This window comes from Echiichthys vipera (assembly GCF_963691815.1).
Source record: "Echiichthys vipera genome assembly, chromosome: 8".
Classification (NCBI taxonomy): Eukaryota; Metazoa; Chordata; class Actinopteri; order Perciformes; family Trachinidae; genus Echiichthys; species Echiichthys vipera.
This window is the reverse complement of record NC_139833.1, coordinates 12106521-12129546: the sequence shown is the minus strand read 5'-3', so window position 1 is coordinate 12129546 and position 23026 is coordinate 12106521. Positions and strand designations below refer to the sequence as shown.

Below are 23026 nucleotides of genomic sequence, written 5' to 3'. Positions count from 1 at the left end.
TCAGTTGGTTGCCATGGAAGCGACTAGTCCCTGCCCCTCCTCCTCTTCCTTTTCCTCCCGCGTCTGAAGGAGGCTGGAGGTGACATCGGAGGACTTCCGCTCTGTGATTGGCTCTGCCGGCGGTTGCCCTGGACTACTGCCACCGGAGGCATCCCCTTGTTGCGTGGGCGGAGTCAACGAGGCCAAGTCTGACTCCATGCACAGTGTCACTTCTTCCTCCTGATAAGGAGAGACGGAGACAGACATAAGATTCAGTCAACATTACTAATCGACCATCGGAATAGAAGTAAGAGTACATACTGGTGATTCTGCAGGTTTTATAACTACAAGTCTTATATTATTTACATCACAGCAAACGAACTTCCAAAGGTTTTAAGGCTCAATTCCCATCTTTCAGGCAACCAGCAGAGTGTGAAGATCAGCTGGGAAAGACTTCCCGGAGTTGCTTGAAATGGTAATCCATCACAGTTAACATGCAGTTGACCGCAATGTAAATTAAATTTGTGTGGTCATTATTGGTTTGTTAAACCGGTCACAAACTGTTTCTTGCAGGAAGCATCACCATCCAGGGTGACTGAGTTAGCTGTTCAAAAGCTTTATCCATTTTGATAAAGCTGTGGGACTCACGAGAAACAGATAAAAAAAAGAACGATCACAATCGATCAATGACGATGTTGTGACTTTTAGTCTCCAGTACGGGTCAAGCTTAGCCTGACTCTCAGCCTTTTATGGAACGGCCGTGGACCAGAATGCCTCTGGACGCATCAGACATAAACAACAACCAATCACAGCAACAAAACGTGACGTATTGTTGCGCTTTGGGACGGACAAATGTGAACCCACAACACAGTGGGCAGATGAGCTGTGACAGTGTATCATCAGTATGTCAGAACAAGTGTTGCCTTTTTTTTCCTTCAAATCAGAATTTGAAAAATTGTACTAAAAAAGAAACTTCTGCATCAGCTGCAGCCATCTTGGTTTAAAATGCCTCAATGGCGCTCTTCTTAAATAACCTAGGTTCATGCCCCCTGTAGTGTTCCCTGTGCGAGGGCTAAAAACTACATCATCATGTTTTTTACGTAAAGCGCGAAGGCTCCACAAATTGAGGTAGAGTGGCTTTTCCACTGATCCCCAGTCCTCATATCTAAGTGTCCTTGGGCAAGACACTGAACCCCAAACTGTTCCTTTAAGTGTGTTATCTGTGTGTGAATGTGCGTCAAGTTAAATACTGATGAGCAGCCTCACATGGCAGCCTGTGCCATCAGAGTATGAAAGTGTGTGTGGAAGGGTGAATGTGGCAAGTAGTGTAAAAGCACCTTGAGTTGATGGAAGAATAGAAAAGTGCTATATAAGTACAAGTCCATTTACCATCCATCGTATCAAAACCACATATGAGATAAAAGGTTGTGGTTGGTCCGGCTGTAAATCTGTCTAAACGGGAGGGGAGCAGACGTATCTGCCAGAACAAATAAAACATGACCTTGCAGTTTCATCGTCCTCCCAGGCTAGGTCAAGCTCCAAAGACTCTGGATCCTGCAATGCCCATATTGCAACTCAATAATCATAAATGCCCACTTCTTTCTGGCTTTCTGTTAACATTACGTAAAGCTCCCTCCAGAGCCACAAAGGGCTGAATAGATGGAAATTGGTGAAGTGTCCCTTTGAAAAGATTGCTGGTCCCAAGAAAACTCATAAGTTTCAAATGTCGGAGTTCCCTTCAAGACCGCACCAATTAAACTGAGTTTTCGCACCAGTCCCTGTTTTTATGCGACAATTACATCACTACACTGCTTTTATCTTTTATTATTATGGATTTATCTAGTATTTTCTTTGATTAAGAAATGAATTGTTTATCTTATTAAATGTGTGAAATATGCCCACCACAATTTATCTGAGCCAGAGGTAACTGCTGACTAGTCAATGAATCAACTAATCATTTCAGCACTTCTTACCACTCAGGCATGAACTGAAACCAAGATGATTGGAAATAATGAAATAATGAATGAAGGGATATATATTTTATAGTTAATGCAATAAAAGCACCAGTATGGTCTTTTACAGCGCATTCATAGATCAAATATTAAACACTGAGGATGTAATTATATATGTAATTATATCTAACCTTACGTTCACCTCACCTTGACTTCCTCCTCCTCCTGCTGCTCAAGAAGCGGCGAGTGCTCTGTTCCCATCTCCTCTCCAGAGGGAACGCAGAGGCTCGGCTCCACCACCGCTGCCACACCCATGTAGCCTCCAGCGTCTGTCGGATATGCCTCCATGTGCCCCGTGTTCCACAGATCAACCAGCGGTGGGTGAACAGAGTGGACCAGACTGTGGATGGTGCTGTTGGGCGTCGCTTGCAAAGACTGGTTGGCACTGTGCAGCCTGTGCTCCAGCGACTGGAAACAGGAGGAAGAGTTAGAGGCATCTTACCAAAGGTGTCAAACTGCATCAAGCAGTTTGACAAAATACATAAAACCCCGTGTCGGCAGCCAAGAAATTACTTTAGGAAGCAATATAGTAAACAGTTTACAGTTTCTGACTATGACGGTGATCGATAATGCTTTTCTTCAGGTTTTTCATTTAATTTTGGCTCCAACTTGCAATTTAAAGCAAGAACTGAAGGAAAGAAAGCGTTTCTGATTTAAGTTAATAATTTAGTTGATTATTTCCTCTATAAATCAATTCCTAGAAAGCAGTGCTCAATTGATACCGAGTTAATATTAATTCACTTCATTCCCCATACTGTATATGCTGTCAATATGTAATATTTAATGTTTGCTTGGAGGCAAATTTTTACATTTTAAGATTCTCAGCTGACCTGCTGTGCATGTGATCTAACACTATCAATTAATCTGAATTAATTATGAATGCAATAGTGCATTAGTGCACCAAGTTATCATGCTACTACAGAGGTTTGCTGTTATTTGGAGCAGTATTAGTGTTTAAAAAAGCCGTTTGAATGCCCTCACCATGCTGCCCAGAGCTAATCACTCTCTGGGATTTCTCTGTTAATAGTTCATACACGATAAAACTGTCTTGTGGCTTATTTGATGTATGTAACTGTCGAAAAAGACCCTGGGATGATTTTTTGCGCCAGAATCACACTTTAAAGTCAGTATTTTGACACACTCTAAAACCCGTCTTCTAAAACGCCACAACCTCCTGATTCTTAGGAACACCAACAGAAGTGAGACGCCACCTGTTGCTGCTGATACTGCAGGAGCTGCTGTTGCTGATAGTGTTGGATCTGTTGGATCTGCTGCAGCTGTTGTAGCTGATTCTGCTGCTGGAGAGTGAACTGCTGCTGCTGCTGCTGGGGCGACAGGAAGCGAGCCTGCCCGTCGTACCCGTCGGTCCCCATGATGTAGGAGCCAGTGGGGGGAGACGCCACGACAGAGGGATCGTTGGTGATCGGCTCCCAGCCATCGGAGGAAGAGAGGCAGTAGTGGCCCTGGGAGACGTATGTGTGAGGCCACATCTCTGCTGAGGAGTGGTGCAAAATCTGATCTGGAAGATGGTACAATAAGAGATTTGGGCACATTTTAGGAGCAGATAGATTGAATCATGTAGTTAATATAATAATTACAACATCAAGAAATATTAAACCAGGGAAATCCTCATGTCATGCAGCTGATTGTTTGGTTTTAACTTTGTAAGAACTAAACACCAAACAGTTCGTAGTGGGTCTGGTAAAACATGAGCATTTCTAAATATTCTGCCTCTAATGACCACACTGGGTGATCTGGTTTCAGCTGTTATCCTACAACTGAGAAGAGTTTGAAGCACAGCAGTTAAAATCAGTTTGCATTTTCGGAATTAATTCTACTCATCATTGATCATATTTACAACCATAATTATTATAATTGCCATATTCTATCTATCACCTTAGCTGTAGTTGTTTCTACTATTCTACTATGTTAACTGCCATAACATATAAGTCATATCTGGGACTGACTGACTGTCTGTCTGTCTGTCTGTCTTTGTCTGTCAATCTGTCTCTTCTCTCTCTCTCTCTCCTTTTCTTCCTCCCCAACCGGTCAAGACAGATGTCCGTCCTCCACAGAGCTGGGTCTGTTCGACGTTCCTGCCTGTTAAAGGGAAGATTTTCCTTGCCTCTGGGTGCACAAGCTTGCTGTATATAATAACTCTAATAATTATAACTACTTTTTTTTTAAAGATTATTTTTTGGGCAGTTTTTCAAGCCTTTATTATATAGGCTAGACAGGAAATGGGGTGAGAGAGATAGGGGGAGACATGCAGCAAAGGGCCTCAGATCGGGGTCGGACCTGTGGCTGCTGCCTCGAGGGCCTCCAGCCTCCTTACATGGGGCCACTGCTCTAGCGCGCCAATTACTACTACTTCTATTAAAGATAGTGCAACTTGCTGTTGCTGATGGGGAATTGTTGGGTCTCTGTAAATCATAAATAAGTCACAGAGTTTGGTCTAGACCTACTCTTTATGTAAAGTGTCTTGAGATAACTTCTGTTATGATTTGGCACTATAAATAAAATTGAATTGATCCGGCCTGCTGGTCAGAATAAGGAGGTTTGACTGGGAGCAAAATCAAAAAACTCACTCACTGCAGAAAAAACAGCTCCACATTGGCTGAATAAGTGTCATGACAGAAACTCTCCTGGATGTACTGAATGGAGTTTGAACACTGGCACACCTTTCACTGTTGATTCATCACTTGTGTCAAACTGTATAATGCAAGACGCAGCCTTGATTTTTGTGTTTATCTTTCTCTCAAGAGGAAGGCTATAAATTGGGCCCAAGAGTAAACACAGCCACACATTTTCACCCTGTGCTAAGAGTTTGTTTGACTAAATAATCTGATGTGAATGCATTAATGAAGCGTCATATCCTTAAGGAGGTTTATCTTATAACAAAAACATTATAATCGCCTGCACCTTTAACTTCATGAGGAGTTTGCACGGTGAAGAAGTGCTGTGGCATTAAACAAATGTCCCAAATCATTATTTATACAGATGGAGTGTCCATGTTGGAAAATGTGAAATTAATAATGAGTTTACCCTCCAGCCTGGAAAGAGGAGGTGGAACAGTATGCCCTCATTAGTAACAAGACACTTTCCTATCTGCACCTACAAAAAACACAGCTGTTTTATTGCTGCGTATTAAACATTATCTAATTACATATAAACAAAATATACTGTGCACCACTGGGGGAGAGTAAATTTACCCAAGCACTATACTGAAGTACACTTGTGACGTACTTTACTTGAGTGTACTTCTTCTTCATTACATTTCAGGTATTGTACTTTTTACTGCACTACATTTATTTGACAGCTATAGTTATTACTAACTTTGAAGGTCAAGGTACAAAACATCAGGTGGTAAAATATTCCTATATTCAACGACCCAACAGAGCAAAAAGCGCAAAAGATTTCCATTACTTTGACCAGCTATAACATGAAGAGTACTTTTGATTTAAGTACATTTTGCTGATAGTGCTACTGCTTTACTTTGAAGTTATTTAATGGAGTATTTTCACAATGACTCAAAGGCAGAATGAGTAGGATTTGTAGGTTGCAGTTTGTAAACACAACATTCACAGTCGGCCCCCTCCTCCACAGCTCAGCAACACCAGAAGTTCCCGTCCCGTCTACTCTCCTTCAGTGCTCGCCTGTGGGATAAAAGCTCCAGAATCACTTTCGTTTTGGAGCAAGCTTTGTCTGCTTGCCATTTTTCACCTCTCTAAATTTGTTTTTGTTTTTTTGGCATTGTGTCTGTCATTTTTGTAGCTTCCGCTTGGATACGTCCTTAAGATCTTGGCACCTATACATTTTTAAAGAGGTTGACGCCCAAAAACGTCCCGAGCACCACAAAATAAATTAATACAGGCACGGGGCAGATACAGAAAAACCACAACACACTTCTAGTGGATCATAAGAGATGATTGAGAGGGATTATTTTTAGATAATCAATTGACAATAATAGATTTAGATAAATAATTTTAGGTAACTACTTCCTTCATTACTGCTATATGACAAATTCATTTGTTGAATGTATGTCATTAATTCTTGTTAAAGTACCATTTAGCTGACAAACACAATATGTGCCTTCACGTAGATCTTGTCCTGCAACAGAGTCCACTTTGAGGTTTAGTCATATTTGTAGTTCTTTGCAGTTCTTTACCTCGACTGGTAATGCTCTCCTGGTTGACCTCGCTCAGATGAGCCACGCTGCCCTGGTTTGAGCCTGACCGTGGGCTGTCTCCATCCATCGAAGACCAGGCCATGAGTGTCGCCTCTGAGATCGCAAACTGCTGCAGGAGACCTGAAGTCATGATTCAAAGGACAAACCAGGATCATGTTTAATTATCTCAATAACTGGCATAAATCTCAAAAAGAGGAGAGCATAACTCTGCTGATGATAGTTAACAGGCTCTGCCCTCATCTGTGTGTGTGTGTGTGTGTGTGTGTGTGTGTGTGCGTGTGTGCGTGTGTGTGTGTGCGTGTGTGTCTCCAACCTGCAGTGAAACGAGCCTCCTTCTCTCCCTCGCTGAGGTCACTGTAGGCGTCGTTCTCCAGCCGTCGCTCCTTTTCCCGCTCCTGGGTAGTGATGCGGGGCATGGGGGTGCACCCTGCACCCACTGTCGTCATGCTCCAGTTTTGCCATTCAAGCATGTGAGCGACACGACCCTGGGCCAAGGCTGTGGGCTTGGTCACTCTCTCCTTCATAGTGCGGCTCACACCTGGTGGTGGAGAAGAACACGGGGGCGGAGAAGGGAGCGGTGGGAGGTTGAGTGTAAAGTAAAAGAAAACAGAAGCAAGAGATGAATGGTTGATGCAGGGCAGATGAGAAGGATTGAGGGATTCAGCATTTGAGGGGAGATAGAGAAAGAAGTGACGCAGCAGGTTTGTGGTGGATGGACAAACAGAAAAAAGGGGGAGAGACAGACATAAGATAGACATGTTATCATCAAGTGTGTAATTGTTGGTCATGGATGCTGTGATGGCTTATGAATGTATGGACGCCCGTGGGGTAAGGACTGAACTGGTGTGGGAGGATATTACTGAACAGTCAGTGTTGTTCTCCTTAAATACAATGCTGTTTATTTAATTATAGCTTTCCTTTATGATTGCTAATTACCACAGAGGCTGACTGGAAGTATAAGAATGCAAATAACCAAATACGTCTGGTAATACTTTTATTCCTTGGCTTTTAGTTCACTATGAAAGTTGCCTTTTTTTGTCTTTTGTCTGTAAAACTGGTTTTATTGATTGCGTTTTTACTGTGCTTTTATGTAGACTTGATTGTACAGCAATTTGGTCAACTGCTGTTGTTTATAAATGTGCTTTATAAATACATTTGATTTGAGCTGATATGTTTGACTATTGGCAGCTTCAACAAAGATAAACTAGTAATAGAAACACATTGTGAGTCCAATCCTACTATTGAAATGCCTGTAGTTTAATGAGGGTCTTCATGAACATGGATAACAAGAATAGTTAAATTGCAAAAGGGTTGCTTAGATGAAATGAGTGTGTTTAATAGAGAAGAGGAGGGATGTGGATGTTTCTTGTCTGACAAAGGTGCATCATGGGATGAAATAGGTTAATTGGGCTGTGTGGCATGAGTAATGAGAGGTTGGCTTGTTGACATGATAGCTTTCACACCTCTGCTAAGCTGTGCTGGGTAAGCAGAAAAGCAGAAAACTGCTCTCTTTCTCCTCGCTGTCAGACATCTTAAAAAAGTCCTGCTACTACGATGGCACCAGCTGATATCTGCATAATGGCTGTGCTCCAGATTTCTTGTGACCAACACATGATGACACACACTGTTAATCCCTGTTGATTCTCTCTGATGGTGACGCATGGAGATGAAATTTATGAATAAATTATAGGAATAAATTACGGGACAAATCTGTACCAAACCACACAGTGCAGCAGCTGCACTTCACTTCACTGTACTGTAATACATATCACTGCACTCAAATAAACTGCACTGCACGGAACAGCTGGATTAAACCAGCACTACACTGCACTCTGTTTGACAGCACTTTACACGGTTCAAAACATCCATCCTAATACAACACAGTTTCACAACCACTTAACATAAAAAACTACACTTCCCACTCACCACTCACCTTTTCTTAGAGCAACAAGCTGTATGATGATGGCCTTTTTGTGTGTGTGTGTTGTGTTTTCCAGCCGGAATTCATTCCATCAATGACTCAGGAGGAGCCATTGACGAGTGTTATCACAGTGTGGAGGGGAAGTGATACAGGGGAACCCATTTCGGGTACCATGCTGACTACAGCGCCCGCTGAGGGGCCGAGCCAACATGGGGTCAGTTTACCAGTTACAGCACAGACACACACCTGACACACCTGACAGAGAAGACTTAGCCAGAGCCCCGATGCCGTAGGCGTTTGAGTTCCTCTTGAGCCGGGGCAGGATTGACGTGGTGTCTTCCATAGACAGCTAGAGGGGGAGAAGAGAGAGGAATGGAGGAGGGGGAGAAAAAGCGTGGAGTAAAGGATAGTATGGGAAGTGTGACAGGGCACACAAAGACAACGAGACAGTGTGTGTTAGAGAGGGACGAGTGGAGAGAAGTGATGGAGATTTCGGGTTAATACAAGAGATAAAAATCTGTGTTACCCAAATCCTGATTCCAACATAACTGTGTAGTTTTTGATACTACACCAATAAGTCATTCTGATTGTGCTCACTAACGTGCACCACTACCATAAACCGACAAAAGATCGACTGTGAGGCCAAGGTGAAGGGAGGTGTCGTGAGGGAGGGGAGGGGGAGCTCATGTTTGAAGGGTGAGTTAAATCAAAACAGGTGAAAGAAACAAATAGATAGAGGAAGAAAAGTAGTAGACGAAGGAATGGTGTCACAACACTTACATTGATTCCTTCCCATGAAAATTCTGAACGTCCATGCTGAGGAAGAGAAATAGGAGGAGGGAGGGATGGGGGGGAAAGAAGGCGCAGGAAAGAGTAAGAAAGTGACAGGACGGAGGGGAACATTAACGTGCATGGGAAGGGGAAATGGGAGAAGACGAAGAGAGGAGGGACAGAAAGAGGGTGGGGGGATGCACATTGGACATGCAGAGGAAGGTAGAGAGGAAGAAGAGAGACAGATACACAGGATTTTCCAGGGACGAGGAAGGCAAAGAGTCAAGGACCGGAATGACAAGGAGAAGGGAAGGGGATTAAACAGGGATCAGTATATTTGCTTAGTTATGTATAGCAGAGTGAATACGCTATGGATGAATGGGTCTCCTCCCTGGTTACGTTTGCTGCCAAAAACACTGAAAGCCAGCGGGAAATCGAGTGCGAGTGAGAGAGATGTCCGTGCTGTGTCGAACATTATCTGATGCTGCAGATAGACAGGGGACTGGGACTATCAGGAGGAAGGGGCTGGTGTGTTTATATATATATATGCGTGTGTGTGTGTGTGTGTGTGTGTGTGTGTGTGTGTGTGTGTGTGTGAGAGAGAGATAGAATGAGAGAGAGAGAAAGACAGAGAGAGCGAGAGACAGAGAGAAAGAGAGAGACAGACAGACAGAGAGAGAGAGAGAGAGAGAGAGAGAGAGAGAGAGAGAGAGAGAGAGAGAGAGAGAGAGAGAGAGAGAGAGAGAGAGAGAGAGAGAGAGAGGGCAGATGCTGGGGACAGAGCAGATAAGCAGCAGCAGCCTCTGCACACAGCATTTCCTCTCTATCAGACACTAACTGGACTGGGGACACTGGTGGTTAAGTGGCTGTGCTAACATTTTTTTTTTGACCTCCCTGTCGATCTGCACAGACAGTCGAGGCTGAGCAAAAGATGAATAAATTAGTAAATTTAGTTCTGACTTCCGTCACCTCTGAAGCTTGTTGTTTAATCCGTACAAAAGTCTTCTTCCTGGTTTTTGGAGCAAGTAGAGACTCAGACTAGAAAGTCTGACATATAAACCCGGTAAAACCACAACATTTTTTTCAGGTTTTGTACCAAACAAGATATACAGCAGCTTTAGATGTGATAGAAGGCAGATTTTATGAGCGTAGCACAGAGCCCGGCTAGCTGTTTGCTACTGTTTCCAGTCTTTATGCTAAGCTAAGCTAACTTCCTGCTCGCTGCAGCTTCATGTTTACTGTGCAGTGGTATCATAAATCTCATGAAGTTCTCTACAAGAAAGCAAACCGCTATTTTCCAAAAAGCCCAACTATTTGAGCTTAAACATTGGTTTTGGGCTTCAATTCTGTCTTTTCAAAATTGTACTTAAAGTGGCAGTAAACAACTTCTCAACTGTTGTGTGTTGCTGTTGACAGTGTGGAAGGGAAAATAGAGTTTTCAGTCTTCATTCAGACTACAGCGCCCCTGTTATTATTTTATTACCTTCATAAGTGCAGGCAAAACTCAAAAGCTTTTCTCTGCCTTCATTTTCCCGGGAGATCGTACCCGGTGGCAGACAGAATTGCATAGTGAAAGCGAGGCTTAGAGGGAACCAATCTAAACGCTAGTGGTGTCATTTTTCTACAGCCATCACGTTGTACAATTAACATTTCAACATCATAATAATAAAGATAAGTTAAAACAGAAAAATTATCTGTTGTCACTTTAAGTACAACACTTTTTTGAATGTGCCTCGTAACTTGTCACAGCTGGTCAACAGACTGCTAAATGTAAAGAAGAGGTCATTTAATGCTGGGTGATATAATGAGGGAGCGACTTCCAGGGTGGTGTTCACTATCTCCATCAGCCACACAGATAGCTCATGTGAATCGATATCAGCCTCCTCCTGTTCTTTTCTTCTCTCCTTCTTTTTCTTGTAATTCTATTCTTTGCTCCCACTTCTTCGCTCTTTGACTCTCTCGCTCTCTCTCTTCCTCCCTCTCTCAAAAGGAGTGGGTCTGATGAGAGATTTAACGCACTTGAGTGGTAGAGCTGGGCCCCTCGAAGCAGCTTTTCCTATGTTGCTTCCAGTAGCCCTGACAACACTTTGTGTGTATGTGTGTGTGTATGTGGTTGCTTTTTCCTCTCCGTAGAACCAAAGGGCATTTTGGGGCAGGATGCATGAATAAATGATGGAATTAGTCCACAGTGCATTTGGAGAAAGGTCCAAAATGGTTCCCTGTCCTGTTTCCTGTCTCCGAGGGATCGGCGTTAGAGAACAGGATCAGTAAAGCAGCAGCAGAGGAGTGGAGAGGTAAAAAGGATAGAGTTATGGTGTGCAAGAAGTTGGAGAAAGAGAGATGCTGTTTTTGTCTTAAACCAGAACTAAGCTGCGACTTTTTTTTATGATGGACATCAAGCAACAGACGCCATAGCAACATCAATGAGCCAACTGAACCAGCGATTGTTCTTCCAGCTACAACACCCCGTCTCAAGGGCGGGGAGGTGCAGTGGAAGTTAAGCGACTGACACTGACATGACGTGTGCGCTACTTTACTGATCTACGAGCACAAGCACTGGAACCTTGAGTTACAGAGAGCTAGTGGGGTGAGCTGTCACAGCTCATCATGTAGCTGCCTGTGAAACGGGTTTTTAAATCAGCAGCCATGTTGACTCCTCGGGTGGAGTGGCATCAGTCCACTGTCAAGAGGTCAACGAGAGGGGTGAGCCTGGGGACTGAAGACTTACCTGCTCCCCATCCTTCTGGACTGGCACGCCATCTCCCGCTGAGAGCAGGGTAAAGGAAGAGAGAAAAGAGGGAAAGAATATAAGGGAAATTAATTTAACTCACTTCTCACTCACTGACCTAGCATTCAAAAGTTCAAAATGGAGGATCTTTGCTCTCATGTTCTGCCTTCATTCCTCTACAGATGAATCTTCTCCTTCACTTTCTGTTTCCCTCAATCTCAAATTCATCAACATTCACCTTCTCCTTTATTTTGACAAAACACCAACTTTTTAACACTGCTAACTTAAACAACAGCACACAAAGAAAATATTGCAATAATTCATTCATACAGTCACAATAAAAGGATAAAAGATAAATACATCAACAACAGTAAAAACTCCACCAAGGCACCCTATATCATAGTGTTAGCGCAGCTTAAATTTTCCAAGTTGAATGCAGCACAAATGCCTTAATGAATTATGATATGTGTATCCGCCCCGTAATTTGGATCCGCACCAAAACTTAAAAGTTGCTTCTTTCCAACAACTTTCATGGAAATCAGGCCAGTAGCTTTCCCATAATCCTGCTACAGACAAACAAACCAAAACAAACAAACAAACAGAAAAACCAAGCATAAAACAAAACCTCCTTGGCAAAAGTAATAAAAATAAAATAAAAATACCAAAATTATATAATTTATTTTCAGCAAATCTAGAAGGTTAGCCCAATTTTTTTCACAAGGCTCACAGAATAAAGACACATTGGTACAGAGGGGGGAATAAAAGAGCAAATTGCCCGACGTTATCGATATTTTTAGAAACATTTTGGTAATAAAGATTGTGAGCTTTAGAGTATCTGTAATATTCTGTAAGTATACGTGTGATCAAGGTTTCTGCAACATTTTTTCCGAAAATTAAACTAATAAATACAATTCAAACCATATGCATAAAATGAACCACTTCTAATTTACATCTGGGACATACTATACAACTACCCACCACTGCTTGACCAGGAAATTCAACTGAGTTTCCATCAACCACCTGCGAGTTTTATTCCTCCACCTGCGTCTACACTCTTCATATGGGCCTACACTTTTTTTTTTCAGTGGCGTCTACTCTCCGAGGTCTTTTTCTCATTAATGAACTTCCTCTATATGTAAATGACACCTGTGCATCAGCTGTGAAGAGTCAGTGGCAGATCATACACAAAGCCATCCACCCAGCACACTGCAGATGGGAGTCATCTGAAATAGACGCTCTCTGTTGGATAAATGAACGTTATTATCCCTCCACTTTCCTGGCTGTCCAAATCCTAATTAAAACATTGGTTTAATTAGAGAGACTGTACTGGTAATGGAGTTTAAACACAGCTTCAGTCTCTAGGTGCCTGCTCTCTGTATCAGAGGGTCTGTGTGCAACTCTCAGAGGGGCTCACTCCTGTATCAGCAGTCTGTATGTCTGTGTGTGTGTGTGTGTGTGTGTGTGTGTGTGTGTGTGTGTGTGTGTGTGTGTGTGTATGTGTGTGTGTGTGTGTGTGTGTGTGTGTGTGTGTGTGTGTGTGCGCGCGCGCGTTTGCACGTGTGTTGCTGAGTCTGATTGCTGCATTTGGCGATCATGAGCGATTCCTCGGCGGCTCTGAGGAAACAGAGAGTTGTCGGCTCTCTGGATGTCCAGTGATGTCTGTGACCCACTGACCCAGTGATTCAGAAACATCAGCTCCACTCCGTCTCTGTAGGGCTCTCAGATATTACCCTTCCCTCTGAACTCAATCCAGTCGCATCAGATCACTGAAGAGGGCAGGAGACGAGGGACACACTTCATTCCAGAAAACTGACCCTCTTTACTTGCACAGGGAAGGGTGTGCCAACTACTTATCAGGGCCACCTCGCTTCATTTGTACAGATAACACAGTACTCAAACCTGGGATCTTTGAATTTCTAGAGTTCTCTGTTGTTAAGATTGTACATCATATATCATCAGTCTTTAACAGAGTGGTGAAGTCCCGGCTTTGTTTTTCCGATACACTGGACCTCAATATGAATTTCTGATATATGCCATGTATTCCTATGGCACATAAAAATTATTCTCTGGTCCTGTTTGAATTTTGCCATGAATTTCACATATGTTGTTTGTGGTTTTTAAAGATAATTTTCATGAAGAAGTTTGATAATGTTAGGTTTTTTGTGTACGGCCACTCTGTGAATTACAACTCTTCGCTGCTCTTGACGCGAATGATACATGTCACCACCCGCGCTTGGAACTCTGGCGTGACATGACATAACATTCGCGACATGACAGGTAGATTTTTTTTTGGGGCAGTTTTTCAAGCCTTTATTACATAGAACAGACAGGAAACAGGGTGAGAGAGAGAGGGAGAGACATGCTGCAAAGGGCCACAGGTCAGAGTTGAACCCGCGGCCGCTGCCTCGAGGACCTTCAGCCTCTTTACATGGGGCGACCTCTCTAACCACGCAGTCACCAGCCGCCCCATGACATGTAGTCTTTGTGTTTCTCATTGGGTTTTCTCTACTGCCTTAAACTGAATAATTGCACAATAAACAGTCAAACTCTTGATATTAAAAAAAATATTATTTAAATCCACAAACAACATTTTCCTAATTCAGGGCACTGGGACCAGCAAATAATTCAATTATCTGCATTGAGACCCATTAATTTTTTTACGATCTCAGAGGTCCCATGGGAGTAGAGTGGAAGGGCCAGGACTTTGCCAGTCTACAGATTTGAAGAGTTACTTCCAGGAGTGATCGAGTGTTTTTCCCTATTTAGTTCGACCCAGTTTCCCTCAACCCACTTTGTGTATTCCTCCTCCAGTTAGTGTTCCTTGTGTTTCCCTAAATACCTCTGGACATGCATTGAAAGTACATGAAGTCCCTGTATATATAACTTGCTGTTTGGTTGTATATTACCACGGTAAATTTACCTTAAAGGGACACTCCACCAATTTTCTGTGTCAAAGTCAATTTCCTGATACTGCACAGCCTTTAAAACATTACTGGTATTGCTGCTTAGAGACTGCAGTGCACATTTACACACATCTTGTAAATGGATGGGTCTGGTAAAAAAGTTTTTTTTACCAACCCGTTCTCATCCCATACCGACGCTTTGTCAGGACCCCCTGGCGTCCCTTGTGAACGCACTCAGTAACCCTGCACGTCAATCTGTGACAATAGACTATGTTTTTAACTGGGGAACATGTGGTTAGTTGGTGAATTCAAACAAAACTACGTGGTTAGGGTTAGGAAAAGATTGTGGGTGGTTTTACAGTAAAAAGCCTCCTGCTTTTCATACAGACGCTCAAGGGAACAATGAGAATAGATTGTATCTACAGTAGGGACTAAATTCACCTTAATGCAATCCTAACAGCCGGAGTATGCTATATTGAATATTTGTTGGACATAAGTTAATTAAAACTTGAATGTCCAAAATCACTAATATCATCCGATCTTCTTTCCAGTTAAGTGAGAAGACGACCCTTACAGAAAAGGCAAACATTTATTTTTCTGTATTGCATTATGCCCCATTAAAGTCTCTTAAAAATGCTCTATTATCGTATTTTCAGCAATCTTGGAACCCAGGCTCTTCTGCTCTCCACAAGGATTGTTTACCTGCGTTCAACCATAGCCGGCTCAAACATGATTGGTCAATACTACTGACTACAAACAGACTAAAACCATTCCTAAAAAGATACCCAAATCTTTTCCCGTTACCTACAGATTTATATGCAGATATCTGTTTAAAGAGATTACTTTTTTCAGCATTCAACTGATATAAAATAGTGAACCAAACATGGCTGTACTCACTTAGGACCTTACAGTATTACGTAACAGTATTCATATTGAAAATATTTCTTCCTGCTAAATCCAACTTAGGCTGTTTTAGAAACATAATGTACCTTACTTTCCGCAACTATACTTGTAAGAAATGAAAAAACAAATCCCAGCCCCAGTCCCAACAAATGTCAGCTGCTCTGCCAATTGTTGTTTTTACATTTTATAACTGCGTCTATGGCACTAACAGCAGCTGTTGTCAGGACTCCCTGCTCTGCTGCAAATCCACTTTTTTTTGCTGTTAAACTGTGAGAGACTGTGTGAGTGTGAACTAAGTGTTCCTGAAAATGAAAGCAGTGAAACTACTCTGGATTAGCTCATGGTCACCCCACTAAACTGCAGAAATAAATTGTCAGAGAAAGTGGACATGTTTATAGTCAAGCCTTACTTTTACTATTAAAAATGAACTGCGTGTGACCTCAGAGGGATTAGTCAGACGTGTTTAATTTTTGGCACTGTGGAGTGCGGTGTGAGGTGGTTACTTATGGGCTGATGGGCTATCAGACAGAGAGATGTCTCATGGGCGGGAGAGTGTCCCAGATTTCTTCCCCATCTGGGTTAAAACAATCTACCCTGCAAATACTAACTGTACATGAACATATACGCACACCCACATTGGGCCTACAGCAACATGCGGTATAATACACAGGGACACACACAATGCCACTCCCTCTCATCCTCTGTTTGTCTCCATCTCTTCAGCTTTCTCAGTCTCTCCCCTTTGTATCCCTCAGCCTTGTTTGGCCAATTAGTAGATTAGCAGTAACTCCCCTCCTACCCCCCACACAAGTTTTCTGGACTGCAGCAGTACAAATTACCACTTTACACAGCAATGGTCCACAAACATTAAGTGCAGTGTGTGTACCTTTTGTAGCTGTATGTAAATAATCTAGTGAGATCTCTCATGTGAGATTACATCAAAGCCTGTGCTATTTGTGAAGTGAGCCATGAGGGTTTGGATGTCTATATCATGCTGTGATTAGTCAGAGTTGTGCATATATAGTTCTCAGAATATCTCTACAGATGATGGGTCAGTAGTCATTATGCAGGATCTCTGTGGTTTTTGAAGCCATGGCACGCTCTGTCTTTCTGCACCCGGGTAGGTGATGCTCTTGAGCTCTCCGCAGCACAGTAAACGAATGAGTAATTCTGCTCCTGAGAAAGCAGGCAGGATCCCTCCTTGAGGAAACAGCAACAACAACAGAGCACATGACCAGAGCTCTGAGCCATCTTTTCTTCCCCTGGCGCTCTTCCCTCCTCCCCCGCACACACAGCGGTGCGGCGCTGGATACCCCCCTGCGGTCATAGGGGAGCGAGGCTTAGCTCAGCCGAGGAGAAGGAGCGAGAAGGAGTGAGGGAGGGAGGAAGAAGAGATGGAGGAGGAAAACGAGAGAGAGAGAGAGAGAGAGAGAGAGAGAGAGAGCGACGCGGCCATGCGTAACGAACAACCAAAGATCTGCAGCGGCTGCACTGTCAACTCCAGCTCTGACTATAGTGGCTTGACGGCTCCCGCTGAAGTGGGAAGCATTTGAGCGTCATCTGTCTTTTTGTACTCCCAGTGCCCTGCAGCAATAACGCAGCGCAGCCAGGGGGGCTTGGTGCTTGTTTACCATGACAGCTGCAGAAAAGCTGGTTGCCACGATGGGGCACCGGCTTGGATAGTTGCCCTCTTGCAGCGATGTGTGCAGATGCCGGGTTACTGAGCTCTAGAATTCAGCAGAACACAGCTGAGGATCAGAGCCCAGATGTTCGGGAGATGTTAAGTCGAGGAAATTTGAGCTAAGTGTGTCTCAGGACATGATCTACACACATGCAGAGGCTCTGACATACACTTAAACCGGCAGTCAAACACTGCACAGCATGAGTTAATGCCATTAACTTGGTGAAATGGCATTCTCAATCTACATGTCCCTGTCATTGGCAGGCCTGACGCCTCATTTATCTGTTCAGGCATGAACGTGGCTGGCATTCTGTGCAGATCTCCATCACTGATACAGGGTAAATAGGATACAGCGGTCATTTGTGTCTATACTGTTGTATAAAAATCTACAGTACCCTGGCATAGACAGCTGTAGCCCAGCATCATCAACCTGATCACTTCCATAAACATACTAATGGCCTGCTAAATATATAATGAATATTTAGACCTGAAACGCTGTTATCCCATTCTGTTTAGATGAAGGGAAGAAAACCTGCAGAGGCGCAGGAAACCAACCATTATCTGTGCAGCAGACAGCACGTTCTTTTATAAATCTTTATTTCCTTGCTCCACGGTATTCAAAGGAGTCTCTCTGTCTTTGAGAACATGGCCTTTTTTCTTTATCAGCACTGAAGTAGTTAGTAGCTGCAGATAACACTGAGACAACCAGCACTGGTTTGCGCACTAATGCTGTGTGCATCCATAAATGCACATAAATTTACAAACACTCACAGAAACACACACAGATCAAATTGTAGAGATGAAATTCTGTCTTTCACAGCATTATGTTTCAATTTCATAACACACTCTGAGGCTGAGTCACATTGTTTACAGAAATGCCTGCCATCATGTGCCCACACAGGTATCTTATTTCTGAGCTGCCATTTACACGTACCGTACACACACACACACACACACACACACACACACACACACACACACACACACACACACACACACACACACACACACACACACACACACACACACACACACACACACACACACACACACACACACACACACACACACACACACACACACACACACACACACACACACACACACACACACACACACACACACACTTTAATCAATTCCCCTCCCATAATGAGTGAGGCCTGCAAACTTGCATCCAGTGACCAGGTAAACCATAATAGCACATAGTAGAGAATATGACACAGTCTAGGCACTCACATAAATCTGTGGGTAAAGACCCAATGCTATTTATATACTCCACTGCAGTCCTTGGGTGTATACACACACACACATGCTGACACACACCCACACAGGTAAGGGCCATCAGGTCCTCCCTTGTCTCTGAGGCACTACATCACTGAGTCATTCACCTTGAATGTGTTCATGTGTACAAGGCTTTTCCAAGCTGGACAGAAGCCAATCAATCAGCCTTCTCTCAGTCTGCCAGATTTTCCAGTTTGCATGCAGACTGCAAAATGGCAGAAGCAGGACAAGGTATCAGTTGTCGACTAAATGTGTGAAAATAGGTAGTGTTAGTGGAGGTGTTTTTAATTTAAGGACAGGGAATCCCTCTATGTAGCAGTGGCAAAAACAGAGTGATGAGACAAAAGTGGTGAAGCAACTGTGGTGCCTATATTATATTCACACCTACACACGCCTACGTGCATACAAATATAGCAGTATGGGTGCGATCATATAAGAGGCGGATGTAAACTTAAGGTCATTCACAGGTCAGTGCATAAACACATACATACACATGAGCATGCAGAGATAATTGTGCTGGATACGGTTTGATTTTTTTTTATTAGCTATGATACCAAAATGATCCTTTTTTCCCCCGTAGTAGTATCTTGAGAAATAGAAATGAAAAGAATGATTTTCTCCAAATAAATATGGTTTTCTACAGACCCTTTTTCCAATTTAACAAAATAGGTTCTCAAATATGTTGTCAAAACACAAGCTGCTTAAACTATATTAAATACAGGGCTGTACTTATAAATAGTCTTTGTATTGTCAATGTGATATGAACTTAGGCAATACACACATTGTGAAAGACAGGGATTTTTTTGAGTTAGTTGAAAGAGAGTGTCAGTAGATAACGTTACTTTAAAATCTAACTATCATTCTTCAATGTTTGATTTGGTCAATAAAATAGTTCAGTTTCAGGTTTTTTTTATATTCAACAAGCAATTAGAGTCAATATCTAGTTATTTATTGCAAGTTATTTCATTATATTAAATATTAAAAGATATTAAACAACGTTATTGCCTATGGCATATTTGCTTCATAACGCGTTGCCCTAATTAAATAGTCTAAAATAGTTAAAATAGTGATTTAAGTCAGGTCTGAGCAAATAACAAGCAAACAAGATTATGAATATGATCAAACATTTAAAGCAACACTTCAGATACTCATTTCAATGAGTGCAGATACACAAACATAAACACAAACACACACACAGTGAGAGAATCGACTGTAAGTGCTTATTGAATCAGTAAGTGGTGTGCCAGCGGTGTGGCATCCTACCAAAGCTCACTCAGAGAAAGTGAAGAGAGAGTCTGCCTAGAAGCGGCACAAACAGGTGAAAGTTGTCATAATGTCCCACATTTACATCTATAATTTCACCACTGCAGTCTGACCCATAGTAGATTTCTGCACACAATGCCCTAAATTATACAGCGATTAATGACTCCAGCACTCACAGGTATAGTGTGGCCTGGTAACTGGACACAGAAAAAGGCTTCTGGTGTGTAGCTTTTAGCACAATTACGGGTAAAAGCATCATCAACACAACATTTAGAAATGTTATCATTCCCTAACAGAATTACTAACACTGTGTTTGGCAACTGCGGAAATTTCCTCTCCATGAAGCATATATAAGCTGTGCACTGCACACACAAGCTGAGTCACGGACAAGAATACAGTCTGTAGTTATTTTGCACTAGAGCTCGCTGCCTTTTCCTCACTCATGAGGTGAAGACAAACGTGCACCTCCCAATCGACTGCTTCTCAAGGCCTTTTACTCTCTGAGGGGGTGATGGATGTAGACATCTCATCTTCTGTATATCATGTTCGTCTTCACCTGAACCGCTAACATTAGCTTGGCGAAAGCAGATGTTAAAAGCATCGGTTTAAAACATAACCCAAAATGATATGGAATTGATTTTCAACAGACTCTTTGTAGACTGAACCTTTCATTGGCAAAGAAACCGTTTCAACCTGCTGAAGGTGTCAGTGAACTAAGCCAAAACCTGGTCATGTCAGCCACAGTCAGCCAGTCACATACAGTATGAACCTGCATTTTTACTACATCTTTAAACCGCCAGACCTCTAATACCAAGTAATATCTAGGGTTAAGCTTTGTCCTCACAGGGGATAATGAAGGTTTCTATTAGTACTGCACTAAAACAATGCCACATCAGTTTCTTCAGATCCCTTTGACATCCCCAACAAAGTAAACTCAGCAGCATGTGCTTCCTCAACCTGCTGGGCATAGACGTATTATATGATTCGTGCCATACGATAGCGGTGTGCGGGTACAAACAGATATTAGGTATGACCACAGAGCATACTTCCAGATATGTTGGAGCTGGGGGAGATAGTGTTACCGGAGGGCTACTCCTGTACGGAGAGACAGATTCAGTCCTGCTGCTGCTCCTCCTGTGGATCTCTGGATGCCTGGCAGATTGGACTGCAGTTTAGAAGGGCCGATCGATAGCACACACCAAAGCCATTCTCACCCAGGATAAACACAACCACGCCTCTAGACTGCTGCTGATTTTGATGCTTGCAAGAGTTGCTTGCTGCTTGAAAAGGCCTGATCTTCCTTCTCTTGAGTAGTTTATCCACACATTCAGTTACAGTGCACACAACTCGGGATAGCCTTTGTATCCAAGTACAATCTCTACTATATGTAACTGACGGGCTACAGTGCACTTTGGATGTGCACATTCTCCTGTATCACACCTCTCCATCACTTATCCCTGATTAGAAACTAATACTGGAGCAGCCTTATTGAAATCTTAAGCTTCCCTGATCACTTGTATGAAAACGAGCATCAGTATTCAGGTGGCTCGTGATCAGATTAATGTGGCACCTTTCCAAAGCCTTCTGTCCTCTTCAATCACATTATTTCCAGTAGCTGGAGTCGCTGGGCTTTGTAAGGTCCCCTGTCTTGACCTGAGTGTTGACAGAGGATGCTAACCTCCTCCCCTGCTCTGCATTGTGTCAAACACTGTAACATGGAGCTGCTGTAACAGTGTTGTTCCTGCTGTATTCAGTTCACACCTGCCCTCCTAACTGTGTCATAGTACTCTGTCATCTGCATTTGCATATTCTAGATATATTTAAAAGTCATCCATCAAAAATTTACATTTTTTTTAAAAATTAACAAAAGAGGGGGCGGAGGGGGTGTCCAGTCTGTAACCTGGTTTTGACATGCGTGATAAAAGGTTATGCCCTTTTCAGAGTGACAAAGAACATGTGATGCATTGCCACAAGTATGTTTCAAAGCCTGATGTGCTAAGTGATTCATTAATATTTAACACTAAAGAAAGTCTGTGTTTATTTTTACCTTTGAGCGTGAGTCTAGTTACATACTAAGGCATGCAGGACCTGACTGGGCACTGCAACATTTTCTATATTCATGCGAATACCAAAAACCCCTCCCAGTCTTTCTCCAATTTGCAGCAGTTTTTTACTTAGCATGTCATGTGTGGGTTTATCCAGGAAGGATCTTCACCTGAAAACTCCCATCAATCCCACTCACCCTTGCCTGCACGTACCCCCCCCCCCCCTCTCTCCATCACCATCCGTTACCCCTCCTCCCCGCCTGCACTGAAATTCTTCCTTTGCTGCTCGTGTCTTTATCCCGCTCTATCCCTATTATTCATGCAAATAATAATAAACTGTGCAAACGCCCCTGACAAAGGCATTATCCCTTGTCTCCTCTTTCTCTTTCTCCAAGCCATACCGCCCTATAAATAAGCACTACCACAGCGTTTCCCCTCTCCCGCCTCTCTCTCGTTTCCATCCCTCTCTGCCTCCTACTCACACACATATACATACTGCCAAACAGCATCATAAATCAAAGGATGGGAGGAGGGAGGGAGGGGAGGAGGGAGAGATGGGGGATGCAACCACACACATACACACACACACACACACACAGTAGCACATTTTAACACACATTGTCTCTGACATCTCGCCTGAATACTGTGACTGACCATAACTCTACACCTTGCTTACACACTGCACTGAAAGAGAAGCAAACAACTCACACACATTTACACACATATTTTCAAAGCTGGTCCATACATACATAGTCTACACACACACACACACACACACACACACACACACACACACACACACACACACACACACACACACACACACACACACACACACACACACACACACACACACACACACACACACACACACACACACACACACACACACACACACACACACACACACACACACACACACACACACGCGCGCCTCGCTCCGGCAAGACCCCTATCCTCCTCTTCCCCATCCTTGCCCCCCCCCCAAACCCCCCTCTAGCCCGCAATGAAAGAAGGAAGAGAAGCGAGGCTTACTCAGTGTCCTGGAGCCGATGCATCCCATGGTGTATTCACAAAGGCCCTGGATATAAGCGTGGAAGTGTTACCCAGACACCGCGCATTCTCCCTCTTCCTCCTGCGACTCTCTCTTTCTCTCGGCACTAGCTTCTTTTTCTTGCTCTCCTGTGCTCTCTCTTTTTCTCTCTCCCTCCTGCGCTTGCTCGATCACTCTCTCTCTCTCTCTCTCTCTCTCTCTCTCCCTTCCTCTCTTTCCCTCTCTCCACCCCCCCCCCCACCCCCCGCTCTCTCTCTCCGGTGCAGTGTCTTAAAAGAGATCACGTTAGTAAGTCA

At 43.2% G+C, this 23026-nt stretch overlaps 1 protein-coding gene across 1 annotated transcript; it reads right to left on the bottom strand.

Moving 5' to 3' along the window:
- fam131bb (family with sequence similarity 131 member Bb) lies at nucleotides 1-22822 on the bottom strand (the record flags this gene model as incomplete). Its single annotated transcript, XM_083917809.1, has 8 exons — nucleotides 22712-22822; nucleotides 11601-11638; nucleotides 8348-8450; nucleotides 6494-6718; nucleotides 6160-6300; nucleotides 3203-3510; nucleotides 2139-2399; nucleotides 1-219 (listed from the first exon to the last, which is right to left on the bottom strand). The coding sequence occupies exons 1-8, from the start codon at nucleotides 22737-22739 to the stop codon at nucleotides 1-3; spliced, it is 1323 nt and encodes a 440-aa protein (XP_083773935.1). The 5' UTR covers nucleotides 22740-22822.
- Nucleotides 22823-23026: the final 204 nt, after the last annotated feature.